Consider the following 14,959-nt stretch of genomic DNA (forward strand, 5'->3'; position numbering starts at 1 on the left):
GAGGGGCGCGTGGTACATAAAGCAACATAATGCAAATATTTGTACTGCTGTCTCATCGGCTTACTTCACAACAGCAGAGGCGAGCCTTAAAAAAAAAAAATAATGATAAAAAAAAACAAGTGACCAGTTTCCTTGTCAACCCTTATCAGCATTAGAGCTCATTCTTCATTAATTGGATGAATTAATTTCAAGCCGCTGGATTCGGTGGTGTTTGCCTGTCCCTCTTTACTAATCTCTGTCAGGTTGAATTTATAAGTGGAATTGAGTGACCTTTGGAGGTAAAGATTGGAGTGAAGAGATCAGCGCAATTTGAAAAGACAGTGTCACTTGGTGTAAATGTGATACATGTAATAAATGACATTCAACCTTTCACAGATGATAAGGTTTTGCAGTCTGTAATGTGGAATATGCATGTGCTTGGGCTGCTTAAAAATATCCTTCCGATAGGTCAACGCTCGATTAGGAAGCCGAACTCAGAACGAGCACGTGGAGCGTTAGCGGCGTTAGCGGCGTTAGCGCCGCGATCGTGACGTGGCGATGAACTGCAGCGCGGATATTGAAATGATTATTGCGATTTCTGGAATTGCGGCACGACATGCGGGGAATGTTCATCGAGCTCATCGGTCATGCGTCGCGCATGTCCGGCTCTTCTACGTCTGTATACGCTGATGATTTAGAATCCCACCGTCACCCAGAAAAACATAGGTTCACTTTTGTGTCTGGTTCCTCTCAAGGTTCCTTACAGGGTTCTTCACGCATCTTTGGGACAACGTTTATATTGAAACGCGCTTTACGCATCATTTTGAATTGAATCGACGTGTTCCTGACGCACAGAAAGGCATGTGGTTGTTTCATTTGTGTCGCGGTAAAGATTACGCACGCTTTCTTCCTGCCATCAGATGCAGTTACTTCCATTAATCATAGTTCAGATGCTCAGTATAGACCCAGCATCGCTTTTTTTTTTTCTTTTCTTTTTTTTTTGGATTACTTTCTGTAAAGAAAATTTTCCAAAGGACATATTAAAATCAATACGGTACAATCAATTCAATCAGATCATTCGGTGTGATGTATAGTCTAGCGATTTATGCAAAATCTCTTAAGTCGTGCTGTCTGTTTTCTATCTAAATAAGAAAAGATGTAGAGCGGGGCTGTTTAGGTATGACATATATCAGATACCCATCAGGAGGAATTTCACATCCCATCACATCAGTGTGCGTTCGGGGCCGAATTTCACTCTGACCCCAAGGCATACTAACGAGATGCGAATTTTATAATTAAAACAGATGATATAACGGTCAGCCTCATCGCCTCAAAAGCTGCTCCTCAAAAACACCCCCACACCCCACCCCCCCATACACCCCGACGCTTCGTGATTGATAACGCCGTTCGGTATATTTAATTTCAGAGTCCGAGTCAAATGACAACTGCCCGCCATTGACTGAAAGCAATCTTTTTAAAAGGGATCCTTTGCTAAGTATCAGATGGAGAGGCTTCTTCACTCTGCTTGGGTGTCACGGTCCCTTGAGAGGGAGGTTATTGATTGTTCTTGAATATATTGTGCTTTCAGTGGAAACAGCTGCTAGTAATGTCTCCCTCCGCCGCACCGCCTGCGGTTTATTGAGAATGATATGGGACAAATTTAAACTGAAACCAATTCAAGTCCAGATTGGGCGTGCTTGCACTAATGTATCCTGAAGGCTCGTGTCTGGATATCTTTGATGTGGATAATTATGTTAAGCAGATCATGTTACAGCTCTACAGCCTTGTCCAGCACTGTAGCCCTGAGACATGACTAGTTCTAGTTCTGAACCAGAAATTTCTAGAAAAAACGAAGTCCAGATAACCGGTAGAGAAGCCGCGGAGCGTCTGCGGTCCGCGTCGTGTTGTCTGTTCACGGCCGGTCTGCGTAACAGGTAGTGTTATTGGAATAAAAACACTCCACCATATGCCAAAGACTGCTGCTGGGTCTTTATCCTTCTGCAGGAAAGGAAAAAAAAAAAAAAAAAAAAAATGAAAAGCACGCACAACAATGCTGTCTGTCTGCTCCGTAATTCCTACCACATGTTTACTTTGATGGTTCTTGGGGGTGGCGGTGTAATTATGCTACCTCATCAAACCAGAGATGTTTTGTTGCCATTATTTTTTACACTCCCTATCCTCACAAGTGCGTAATAGATGTTTTCTTTCTATTACCCTCTGTTTCTTATTAAGTCTCCTTACATTAGATCAGTAAGAGTAAATTTTGCACGGTGAAGCAGTTTCTCTATTTCTGTCAACATCTGAAATATTTTCCCTTGGCTTTAGGAAATATGGCTATCATGTATCATCTGTTGGTGGTTGTAAATTGCAACATGTGTTTGCAGGGATATTTTACAGGTATTTTTTTTTTTCTTCTGCTAGATTTATTTATTTATTTATTTATTTTCCCTCCAAGAGACTCTTGCTGACAGTGGGAGGCTGTGGGTGGCTACATCAAAGTGAAGTACCTTCTCGTCCGCAGCTCCTAATGAGTTACAAGGTTTAGCAGCCTTGTCTGGCTATGCCATCTGTGAATAAGAAAACAATCGATGGCCGTGCCAACATGCCAGGCTCCTCCGGGTCTCCGAAGGGATCTCTTTTATTTCCAATAGCACCTCTTTGTTCTGCTCGATTTAACAGCCAAAAAGGATCACAGCAAAGAATTTATTTACGCGACGCGCTGTATTTTAACGGCCGTTCGACGGGCAGGAAAGAGTTTTCGTCTACACCCTTTCCACCTTCCCCACAGATCCCTCACAAAGTGTGCACTATAAGTCCCACCGCACACCATGGAGCCAAAAAAGGGCTAATAAAGACGAGGATTTTATACGAGGATCATTCGTTCAGCCTTATCTACATTAGCGGGCGGTAGGAACGTCGGCGCCGCGTCCGGCCTGATATCCGAAAATATAGTCGATTAGTTTGTGAGAACGATGAAAATAAATGGCGTTTAAATACGCCGAAGATTTGGTTGGTTCAGATGTACAGAAAGTGTTTGCTCATACACAGGCATGTGTGACATATCGTTCCATCAGAGTGCGCTCACAAACAAAGACAGATAGGCTGGAAACAAGTCATTTAATTAGTGCTGGAAGGCCCATCCCTGACTGCAGCAACCAATTATACATTCCACAGGCATCCACAGGTCCTATTTCATGGAACGAAAGCAAATCTTCTCTGGCCCGGGCTCATACAGTACATCTTTCCCCTTCCATTTAAGCGAAGGTAAATAGCAGAGACAGACAGCTTCATTAGACAGCATCTGAGGAGCAGGCAGGGGAGGATTGTCGCTTAAATAGTGGGCTTTTACTGCAGGGCTAACTGGCGACCTCGGATCAATTACAGCTGACATTATTGTTTGTTGTGAGCTCTTTCAGGACGGAGGAGGAGAAGCAGGGTGGACCCGAGCTCAGCTGAAAATGTAATTTTCCTCCTTCTTTGCCTTCATTCCACAAACAATAAATCACTCAGTTGAAGAGATAATAAAGTGCCAAGTAGGAACTGGTTTAATTTTTGTCAAGGGAAATCTTCCAGCCTCACCAGAATAATGCAGGGAGAAAAAAAAAGAAAAAAAAAGAGCTCATGGCTACAGTAGTAGCAGGACTCCATTCTTCCTACTGGGCTCGTATGTAGTGCTCATGGACGGCTTTTATAATGATAGGAGTTGTGGGAATGCTATGCTGGAGATGTGTTTTGTCTTACCGGCCTGTAAAAGAATAGAAATCCCAAACATTCATTTAATTCATATCAACCGTTCCTCAGCGGTGGAATGACCTTCCGACCTCGATCCGGACCGCGGAGTCCGTCACAATCTCCAAAAAACAGCTAACGGACCCACCTCTTCCGTGACTTAACCCCTAAAACACCAACCCCACATTATCCTAAAAACAAACAAATAAATAAATTACCCTGGCTCTTACACCTCGAGTCTGCGCACTTTGCTCCTCTAGAACCCAGTGAAAAGACCTTGTACGGTAGCACGACCCGTATCGCTCTCCGCTCGATATATCGCTTTGCTCGTATTTCCTCATTTGTGAGTCGCCTCGGATAAAAGCGTCCGCTAAGCGAATAAACGTAAAGGTAGATTTGTAAATATTCAACGTCCTTATAAGGAAATGTTTGTATTTGATTAAATAAGGGATTATATTATTATATTAATAACGGAGCACGTTTCTGGTAAAAGCACCATCGTGACCCGCGAAGACAGGAGAAATGGAGCAAGTTCTCCAAAATGCCTGGAACCATTTCCGTCGAAAACCCGCCCGACTTTTGTACGATTTTAAAATGGAAAGGCAACGTCTATGCATTCAGTCAGTTGATCGTTTATTTATTTATTTTTTTTATTAAAAAAAAAAAAAAAAATTAATATAATGAATTCTCTTTGAAGGCATCTTCACGTTACAAAATAATTAGAGCAATCTGCCTCTGCTTTTGCACAGTTCTAAATGAAGTACCTGGAACGTCAGGGCACCTCCAAGTTCTTCTTGAGAGGCTGCTTTCATATAAAGTGGCTCGAGATAATGGCGATAGTCTTCAAAGCTGCCGTCAGGGCTGAAGGAATCTGTAAGATCTATAAACTCTCTTTATTGTTTCTGTTTCAGGAGACTATATTCAGGATTAGTTCTAATTGACTTTGAAAATGAAGCACAGTAACACGCGATATGTTTTAATACGTCTTCTATTAAATATTACTGACTGCCAACTGCATACGGCTTCCGGATTGTTCAGCCAGAAATATAAATATTCGTAATTACGTAACCTTGGGGGAAAGAATCGCTAATTTCAGATAACTTTAGAATATCACTGATTAGTCCTTTTAGTGTGGAAAACCTGGGTGCTTTAATTTAACAGATTAATTAATCTGGTTAGATTCTGGGTTATTTTTAAAATGTTATCCAACAACAACTCATAATAAATAATAATAATAATAATAATTATTATTATAACAAAGTAATTTATTTAATAATACTAATACTAATATTAATAACACATTAATAATAATAACTATTAATAATAACAATAAATAAAAAATACTAATAACAACAACAACAAATAATAATAATAATAATAATAATAATAATAATAATAATAATAATAATAACTATTAAAACAACAAATAGTAATAATGATGATGATGATGATGATTAATAATAATAATAATAATAGTAATAACACTATCAATAATAATAATAATAATAATAATCAAAACAACAAATAGTAATAATAATAGTAATAATAACAAATATTATTAATCATAATAACAATAATAATAATTATAACAACAACAACAAATAATAATCATCATAATAATATTAATAATAATACTAATAATAATAATAACAACAACAACAACAAGTAGAGGCAGAATAATGAGAACCGCGTGTGTGTAAAAGTCTGGAGCTGCATCTGAATATCCCTACTACTCTACTACACAGTAGCGAAAAGCAGCACGCCAAAGGAGTAGCATATCTGAATTCTCAGTATTAATGAAACAGTCGGTGAGAAATACCCGGATGACCTCCTGCTTCCGCAGAGATTCTGCAGTATGGAACCACTGGACACCGTGCATACTGTGCTATCCCATAATGCAACGGGCCTGACGTGGAAGAGCTGTCAGAATCCACGCCGCGTACTACATCCGGTTTGTATTCATGCTTACCGCTTGTACCGATCGGTACGTGCTGTATCGACGGCCGAGCAGTGGGTACTGAATCGGATACAGGACGTGATTTTGGACGTGGCCTGGGTTATTTCAGAGACAGGTGTGTAGGATTAGTAATCAGGTGTGCATGGATATAGGGGTCATGTGACTGTCCAGGTGTCATGCCTTGTTGCACACAGGCTGACTGAGGATTCTGGGATATGGTGTTCATGACCGTCTGTGCGAACTGTGACTGGGCTTGCTGAGACTGGGTGTGAGAGAGGAACAGACAGAGACGTGACAAATAATAATAATAAGAAGCAGAAGAAGAAGAAGAAGAGTAGTGGGCGTGGTGGCTTAGTGGATATCAGATGCATGACATATATGTACAAAAACCGCTTCCACGTCTGAATCAATCAGCTGTGTGAATTACTCTAACCGTCTTTCCACAGACACAGCAGTGTTTACAGTCCGTGTTTCTCCCTTTACTCTCTCATGCCACTTGCGTATTTTTAACAAAAAGACTTTAATTAGCTGGAAGTTAAACGATCATCGCTCTTCTCGGCCTGTGTAAAAACACCGATCCGCGTCTGTATAAAGAGCCGAGAGTATCACCGCCCGTCGGTGTACGTAAGCACCTCCCTAGACTTGTAAAAGTGCGTGCTTGTCAGCTCGAAGGCCTCGATCAAACCGTTCTCAGTGTGTTCTTGGAGTCCTTCTTGTGTTTCGAGTAGGACATGATGGCTGAAACATCACTGAAGAACATGAAAGGAGGTAGAAGGAGAGAGATTACGCGCTGGAGAATGCTCTGCTACTGTATAACCATGCTACAGTCTCTCAAAGCCTGCATTCAGTGGAACTTGGTCGTTATTCATTGCAGGGAAATGAACGGCCATTTAAATAACAAAGACATAGTTTTACACACACACACACACACACACACACAATTATATATATGTTGATTTGCTGAAATCCAGATGTTCCTCTGAGAATCGCGCCGCTCCACCTGGCTCTCGGCGAGCTCTGAAAGGTGGATATTTGCATGAACGGCTCGCTCGGGTCGTTTGACTGTGGCGGCGTAAGTGTCCTGCGATCTCGCTGGCCTGCGTTTTTAATTGAGTCCGGTCCTGGGAATGGTAATTGATTCACACTCGGCACTTGAGGAAAGGCGCCTTTACACGGTCCTGCTCGGCTTCTCCGTCTTTAATCCCCTTTTTCTTTCTAATGTTAGGGAATTTGTTTTGCTAGTGAATCCACCGGCCAGCTTTCTTATGGAAATCAACGGTGCTTTTCCAAGGAAAGCAATGACACACAAGAGAAGAGGAGTGTTTCTGTTTTTGCTTTTTTTTTTTGTTATTCCTTCTCAATCGCTCGAGCTGAATGCTTCCTGATGTAGACGCTCCACGCTCTCACTCTTTGGACACTGATATTTTGTACAAAAGCAAAGTAGACTTGTTTGGTGCATTGTCCCCTTGTTTTTTTTTTTTTTTTGTCCCTTTTACCTTGAGCCAAGTAACAGAGGGAGGTGTGTGTGTGTGTGTGTGTGTGAGAGAGAGGGAGAGAGAGAGAGAGAGAGAGAGAGGATGAGGCACAGGAGTGTAGTCAATTCCACAGGAGACGACGAAGTTTTCTTTTCAAGCACTTGAGTGGAGCCTTTGAATGCTGAAGACCAAAAAATGTCCACGTTACTTTTGATCTGCCGGTTCAAAGACAGGAGAGACAGTGAGTAGGTCCTCGGTTCAGGGACACACACCAGGCTGTGACCTTATTTGTGTGCACGTCCTTTGAAACAGGGGGGACAGTTTTCACTTCCACCTATTTAATCCCATACATGAATGTTGCACGCCGGCTTCCAGTTATACGGAACTGAACACACTTTAAAATGTCATCCTGTCTTTTTACTGGAAATCAAGGAATGTCTAGCATTTAGTTAATAAAAGGCTTCAAGCGTGTGTGTGTGTGTGCGTGCGTGTGTGTGTGTGTGTGTGTGTGTGTGTGTGGTCTGCTTCTTAATGCCTATATATTTTTAATTAGCACGGGTTTTAGCTAGTTATTGCAGTAATGACTTTCAGGTCTGCCTGCTTTTGCAGACACACAGCACTTTAAACACATTTACTATTAATAGTGCAACATTCATTTCCATAATTCCACATCTTTCTGCGCAGACGTTAATTGTGATACATTGAACACTTTACTACCTCTGTTATCATGAACATCACTGTTATTGCAGTACGATCGGCGCAGCCGTATGTTTTATTCACATGGACTGTAAAATATTGATGCCGGTCGCTAATGAAGATAATGGCTTGAAAACATACTACAGGGAAAGATTACGGTGTTGAATTTTGCCAAGCGGTTATTATTCCGACCGACATTTGGTATGTCGGCATCATCCGCGTGGCAGAACGGCAAATAAGTCCGTTCCACGCCGAGCGCTCGCTCTCTCTTCATTTAAGCGCTATTTACTCGGCTCTAACGCCGAAATAATGAGTCCTTTTCGATGCGTGGTTAATTGCCCCCGTCTCTGCCCTCTCTCAGGTTTGGAACTGCCATTCATGATGATGCCCCACCCCCTGATCCCTGTCAGCCTGCCTCCTGCATCAGTCACCATGGCAATGAGTCAGATGAACCACCTCAGCACCATCGCCAATATGGCCGCCGCAGCACAGGGACAGAGTGCCCCTTCCAGAATGGTGACATCAGTGATTAAGGTAACACACGGTGCCGCTGGCTCTTTGCCTTGCGCACATTTTTTCATCAGTTGTAGGGGAGGATGGGGCTCCGCTGCATGATCGCATGATCCCATAATAGCCTCGGATAGAGGAGAAGGGAGGGGACAGACAGAAGGATGGGGGAGAGGGGAAAATGGAGGATCGCAGAATTAAAAGCCTGTGCTCAGTGCCGTTAGAGTAGCGCCTTGACAGTCGCCGTAGCAGCGAGCGTCCGCACGAGAAGCTGTTTTCAGAGCTGTCGGCTGCCGGCTGGGTGTAGTGTAATAGCTGTGGATTTGTGTGTGTGTGTTTGTGTGTGTGTGTGTGTGGCAGGAGCGGGTGCCTGACAGTCCCTCCCCTGCTCCCTCTCTGGAAGATGGCAGGAGGCCGGGAAGCCGGCCCTCGTCCCAGCGCAGCAGCAGCGTCTCCAGCTCACCCGCACACACCGAGAGCTCCTCCGACAGAATGCGTACGTCTGCTCCGTCTCTCGCTCTCTCCCTCCCTCCCTCTCACTTCATTTCTCCTCTGCTGTCCTCTTATACTCTTTCCTCCGCACACCGCCGCATATTAAGAGTCCGCGCTCGAGCTAAAAACGCCCATTGTCACGAGAGATGTGTGTTCTCATTCCTCTAGTTTTCTGCAAATCACACAGGGACCTATATATTTCCTCCATCTTGTGTCCTCATACGCTTCCTTGTGAACTGCTGTACCGTATCGGCTGTCCTGTGACGCACACGTGTGTCTGTACTGCTCAACCACGTGTTTAGACGCACGGTCAATAATGCACCACGTCAGTAAAGTGCTAGCGAATACATCCACTCGGAAACAACAACCCCGTCTTCTCCGTAGAGTCCGATTGTGTACAGTATACGTACTGAAGCTACACGTTCATTAGAATAGCATATCAGCAGTAGCGTGTCTCATCTCCATCAAGTATTGATTAACGCTAAGGATAGTTTTAGGACACGGCGTCCATATTTAAATAATCTTTATTTAGAGGTGTCAAGCTGAGAAGTCATTTGCATGTGCTGTCACACAAGCATCAGGTTTATTGGGTTGTTTTTTATTTTGTTTGTTTGTTTTTTTTCCTTCCTCCTAATCTATAGTAGAACTCCCACTCCATCTGGGTGTCGAGTGTCATCTTGTCCTTCAACGACACCAGGCCAAATTATTCATTCTTCTTTCGTTCTCTCTCTCTCTCTCTCTCTCTCTTTTTTTTTTTTTTAAGAGCACCTCATTTTCACACATTCGGAAACCAATCACCGCTGCATTTAAAAGCAGTGTTGACGGATCCGCGCGCTAAACATAGCATTGACAGATAGGAGTTTGAAAGACTGGCCCATTGATTTTGGAGACAAAGTTTACCTCCGATCAAACAAATGAAAGCCAAGGACATATTCACCTCCTCCGGCGTAAAAAAGCCCCACAAGTGCAAATCGTTCTTCTTCATCAAGATTCTTCATTATCGATTGAAGAAAATTTTAAAAAATAAAATAAAAATAAAATATGACTGTAAGCTGTAATCTTTTTGTGTTTCTCTGTGAAGCTATTCATCAGAATGGGCTTGCCATGAACCAGGCTCTGTTGGGCCTTTCTCCCAGCATCCTTCCCGGCCCCAAGGAGGGTGACCTGGCCACTCACGACATCGGTCACGAGGTCAAGAGAATGCACTCTGAGAAAGGTCAGCATTCTGTTTTTTTAAAAACTATCCTGTCCTCCTAGTTATCAGTCTGTGAGTCTGCCGATTGAAACGCACGTCAAACGACGTGACGATCAAATCCGTCAGTCAGTTCCACAGCCGTGTCAGTCTTCTGTATGTCGCAGTAGCAGTTAATCAGCCAACTGGGACCTAAGTAGAGCTTTCAGTGTTATGTTATTCGTATACATTGCTACACATGGAATAAAAAGATCATCGATTGAAGAACTTGGAGCTGTTACCACCCAGATTTCAGATTCCCTTCACATCACAGCAGCGTGCCAATGACTACATAACATCATACTTTTTTTTTTTTTTTTTTTTTTTTTTAAATCTGTTTATACATGTACATGTAAGTTAGTTCCTGCTATCACTTATGTTACAGCAGCCATAAACAGCCATTCTGTCACCAGCCTCCCTTTTATTTTCACTCTGTTGATGTTAATAAGGCAAAAAAAAAAAAAAAGCAGCAAAAGAGAAACAACAAAGCCATCTATCCTGTCTGACATTTTTACAGCTTTACCCATAACTGTTACAAAGCACTGTACACTCCTGGCACTGGAGACTTCTTTAAAAAAAAAAAAAAAAAAAAAAAAAAAAAAGTTAAATAAATATCTCTTCACAAAAGAATTCACAGTATCATCAATTACACAAGGTTTAAAAAAGAAAAGAAAAAAATAAATAAATAAATAAATATATATATATATATATATATATATATATATATATATATATATATATATATATATATATATATAAGTTAAATAAATATCTCTTCACAAAAAAAATTACAGTATCCACAATTATATATATATATATATATATATATATATATATATATATATATATATGTGGAGCATCTGCCATACAGTCCCTGTGGTGGTTGTTACTATAGAAACAATACCGTATTGAAAATGAGGTCAGTCATATAAATCTTATAAAACAGCTGGAACCACTGTCTAAGCTGCACTGTTCTAAGACTTGAATCAACACCTCCTGATCAATAGAGCATTCAACAGCACTGTGGTATATTTTTGTTGTTTCTGTTCTCAGAGCGAGTATAGTTATTAATCACCAGTGTTACACAGAAAGGGTATTCTCCATAATGTGGACATGTGACGTGTCTCAGATGAAAAGCTGGGATCTGAAGCATTTATAGAGCCATTTGTTTTTATTGCGTCATCCTGAACATTGTAGTAATGACAATAGAAGCCCTGTTGTTGTTTTTTTTTTTTTTGTTTTTTTTTTTTTTTTTTTAAATCTTTCTTATTTTAAACCACAAACTTGATTAAGACTAAATTCATCCCGTTTTAGAATTAGTGCCAGAGAACTTAATTGAGAAACACTGTGCAAATATTTCTTCACTGGCTCGTCTGATGTAACGCACGACGTAGCGCGGACGCTAGACTCCTCGATGTTAATTGCAATCACCCGTCATCATCAGCATCCATTTTAGAGTAAGACAATATGTGTAATCGTATTGTTTTTAGATTACTGTTTGCTTTCCGTTTATTATTAGGCAGTTAAGTATGATGGTTTGGGGAGAAAATGAAAAAGTGCACACACACACACACACACACACACACACACACACACAGGCCATTTGGATTAAATACAAATCGACTAGAATAATAGATTTGAGTATTCTCTGATGGCAGAGGCCTGGGGTGGGGAATTGTTGGCTGGGGGTGATAATGATATTAAAGCCGCGATGGAAATAACCGGGATGCGTGCGTGTTCCCTGATGGATCAGCCCAGCGAGGAGGGACTGTGCCGGACCTGCCCGTAGATAGTGTAAGCTTGTGAAGCAGAGTAATTAGCATGATTATATGAATTTACAGGTCAGGACGTAGTTGTGATGAGTTGGGGAAACGCACAGATGTGTTTGGTCCTAAATTCGTTCTTGTTGCAGAGCGCTCACTGTATGTCTCGCCATACTCGACGGATGTTCTCGCTTGTATATGATAATATTATCATGATACCTGTCATCCGTCAGAACGCACCGCTCGTATTATTCCCCAGCAGAGACGCATCGGCAGTGTGAAAAGCTTTACCCCCCCCTCCCCCTACCCCCCGTTTCCAAACACCCCTACCCCCCCCCTCTTCCCACCTCTGTAGAGCAATTCTCTCAACCTTTTTAGATGGCAATTGAGCCAGATTGGTCTTGATTCTCTCTGACTGCGAGAAAATCCACATTGTCTATTTGTGTTACCATTGCATTACCATTTAGATGCCCACCGTCCCTAATATGTCACACAGCTTGATTAGAATTCAGGGCTTTCTAACGTGCACGCCAAAGGTCTCAGGCTGTGGAAAACATTTTTATAAAATAATCCATTAATGCAGAGGAGTGCAACTAAATTAGTTACCAATTTGCTGAGCATGAATTAATGAACAGAGCTTCTCCCGGCTCCCAGAGTTGTAATTTTCATAATAACCTCAGACCTTTATTTGGCAGGTTGTTTAGTTTTTTCGTTTGAAGGTTTTCATTAGTCTAATGAGGACTGTGCAAGGGCGAGCAGTCAGCACAATTTACATGAGGAAGCTATCATAATAAATGAGGCAATTTGAATAACACGCACAGGTTTATGCCTCGAGATAAGAGAGATCGTACAGCCAGATCTGGAGGTGATCAATACGTTAAAGCAACTAATAACCGGAGTGAAAAGAATCAAATGAACGATAGATATATCGAACTATAATGACACGAGTCGTGAAGCGAACGCGGCCCGTCGTTTAAACGGAGGGTCAGTGGCCGGCTTCGGGTTCGTTCATGACGGACCCTTTTTAATTAGGGTCGTTGATCGGATCGGTCTGTTTAGACGAACGAGATTACGTTCCAGCGGTTTAAGGGTACGTCCGCACTTCTTTAATCTTCAAGGTTTTGGCAGGGCATTAAATTAATTTCGTGCGTCATACTTCCGGTGCTGTGCGAATGGTTCCAGTCGAGGCTGTCGAGCGACGACAGAGACAATACATGTATTTAAAAGTACTCTTCCAGCCTCGGCATACGTCTTATCCAGCACAAGTACCCGTTTCCACCGAAAGCGAAGTAAAAAGCGAGCCGCTGAGCTGAATTGCTTCACAAAATGAATCTGTCAGAATGGCTTTTGATAAACCTTGTCTCGTGAAACAGCAGGTAGTTGACAAACAAGCAAAACCGAACGGTACTAAACCTTTGGCAGTAAAACTCGTTTTGGACATCAAACATTTAACATCGTTCCCCTCCTTGGGGGAAAATGCTCATGAATGCGTGCACATATGGGATGGGGGGGATGGAGGGGGGGGGGGGGGTGCGTTGCGGGGTACAGTACCCTCCGAAAGGAGGAATTTAAGCCATAATTAATGCTTGGGGCCAGAATATTACAATGAACCCAACAACACTTATGTATAAAAATACAGGCTATATTATAGTGTTTTTTTTTTTAGCATTAGCATTAGCATTAGTACAAATCACATCGCAGCCGAGTTCACACATGTGGAAGAGATACAGGTGGGTATACTGCACATGATCTCGCCTCAGTCCGCTGTGATCGCCCTTCTTTTCGGCCTGATCTGGTCCGTCCGGGTAAAACGCGGAATGAGGGACGTATCCGTTCTGTGGATGGAGCTCTCGTGTGTATTTATTCTAATTAACATTGAACTACATGAACGTTTCGTTTAGTTTAGAATTTGTTAATAGTGTGTTTGTTAACACACTACGTGTGTTTGATGGTTTTTTTGGTCAATTTACCATTATTCAACCCACTAATATATACACATATATATATATATATATATATATATATATATATATATATATATATATATATATATATATATATATATATATATCCATCCATCCATCCATCTTCTATACCGCTAATCCTTCCTTCAGGGTCATGGGGAACCTGGAGCCTATCCCAGGGAGCATCGGGCACAAGGAGGGGTACACCCTGGACAGGGTTTCATATATATAAATATATATATATACACATAATATATATACAGCTACATATTTGTATGCATTTGTAGCATTGACAAGAAGAGCTATTACATGCCAGTACACAAAAAAACAACAGGAAATATTGTTAGAAATGCTGTTCAGTAATATTTCATTCATGCTTGCGAAGGATTTGTCAGATTTTAAACCGAACTTGCAGATGTAACACGTGCTTCAATTGTGTGTTCTTGTTTTGTTTTGTTTTGGTTTTTTTTGCTAGCGTATAGTTAATTACAGGGACATGGCGGTAGGTCAGAGGAACTAATGGGATATAATCATGTTGACTGTGGTACTGATTGGTTGAAAGAAGAGCTTGTATCTCCATTGTTTGTCCATTTCTCCACTGGGACCTTCCATTTTCGTGAAATCATCACCATACACCAAAGTGCAGAATTAAAGTCCCAATATGTATTCATTATCCGATGGAATGACCCCCCCCCCCCCCACACACACACACACACACACACATTGCTCATTACAGGCTTTAACTGAACTTCTAAGGGCAAGAAAAACAGTATAAAAGGAGGACCGAGCGGCTCCATTGCATTTAAACTGGTTGCATTTCCAGTCAAGGCGATCTTCATAGTAGCAACGCTATTGTGTGTCTCTCTCGATCTGGAATCGTAATTATTTCTCGGATCCCGTATTTGTCATGCAGCTCCCGAAGAAGAAAAAAAAAAAAAAAAAAAGGCAGTTCATTGTGGCGAAGAAAGAAGTGCTTTACTGTAACCCAACCCCTCTATTGACAGCTCATTGTGCTTTTGGTTTCGCAGGAACTGATGCGTACAATCAGCCGCGGTATTCGGCTCTAAATGTGCAGTGAATAATCACATTTGATTTGTGCGAGCTGACAGGCGCTGGGATGCGGTCAGATGAATGAGTATTACTTAGATAATTTGCCAGCTGGTCAG

General features: G+C 41.7%; 1 protein-coding gene across 3 annotated transcripts in view; it reads left to right on the forward strand.

The window, feature by feature from the left end:
- Positions 1-14,959, forward strand: part of dachd (dachshund d) — a 119,886-nt gene that overhangs the window by 77,242 nt on the left and 27,685 nt on the right. For all 3 annotated transcript variants that reach the window (XM_017470342.3, XM_017470341.3, XM_017470343.2), the window contains 3 exons: positions 8,198-8,370; positions 8,704-8,839; positions 9,917-10,051. In XM_017470342.3, coding sequence (XP_017325831.1) covers positions 8,198-8,370; positions 8,704-8,839; positions 9,917-10,051 — 444 coding nt within the window. The remainder of the gene's footprint in view (positions 1-8,197; positions 8,371-8,703; positions 8,840-9,916; positions 10,052-14,959) is intronic.

This window comes from Ictalurus punctatus, chromosome 6 (genome assembly GCF_001660625.3).
Source record: "Ictalurus punctatus breed USDA103 chromosome 6, Coco_2.0, whole genome shotgun sequence".
NCBI lineage: Eukaryota > Metazoa > Chordata > Actinopteri > Siluriformes > Ictaluridae > Ictalurus > Ictalurus punctatus.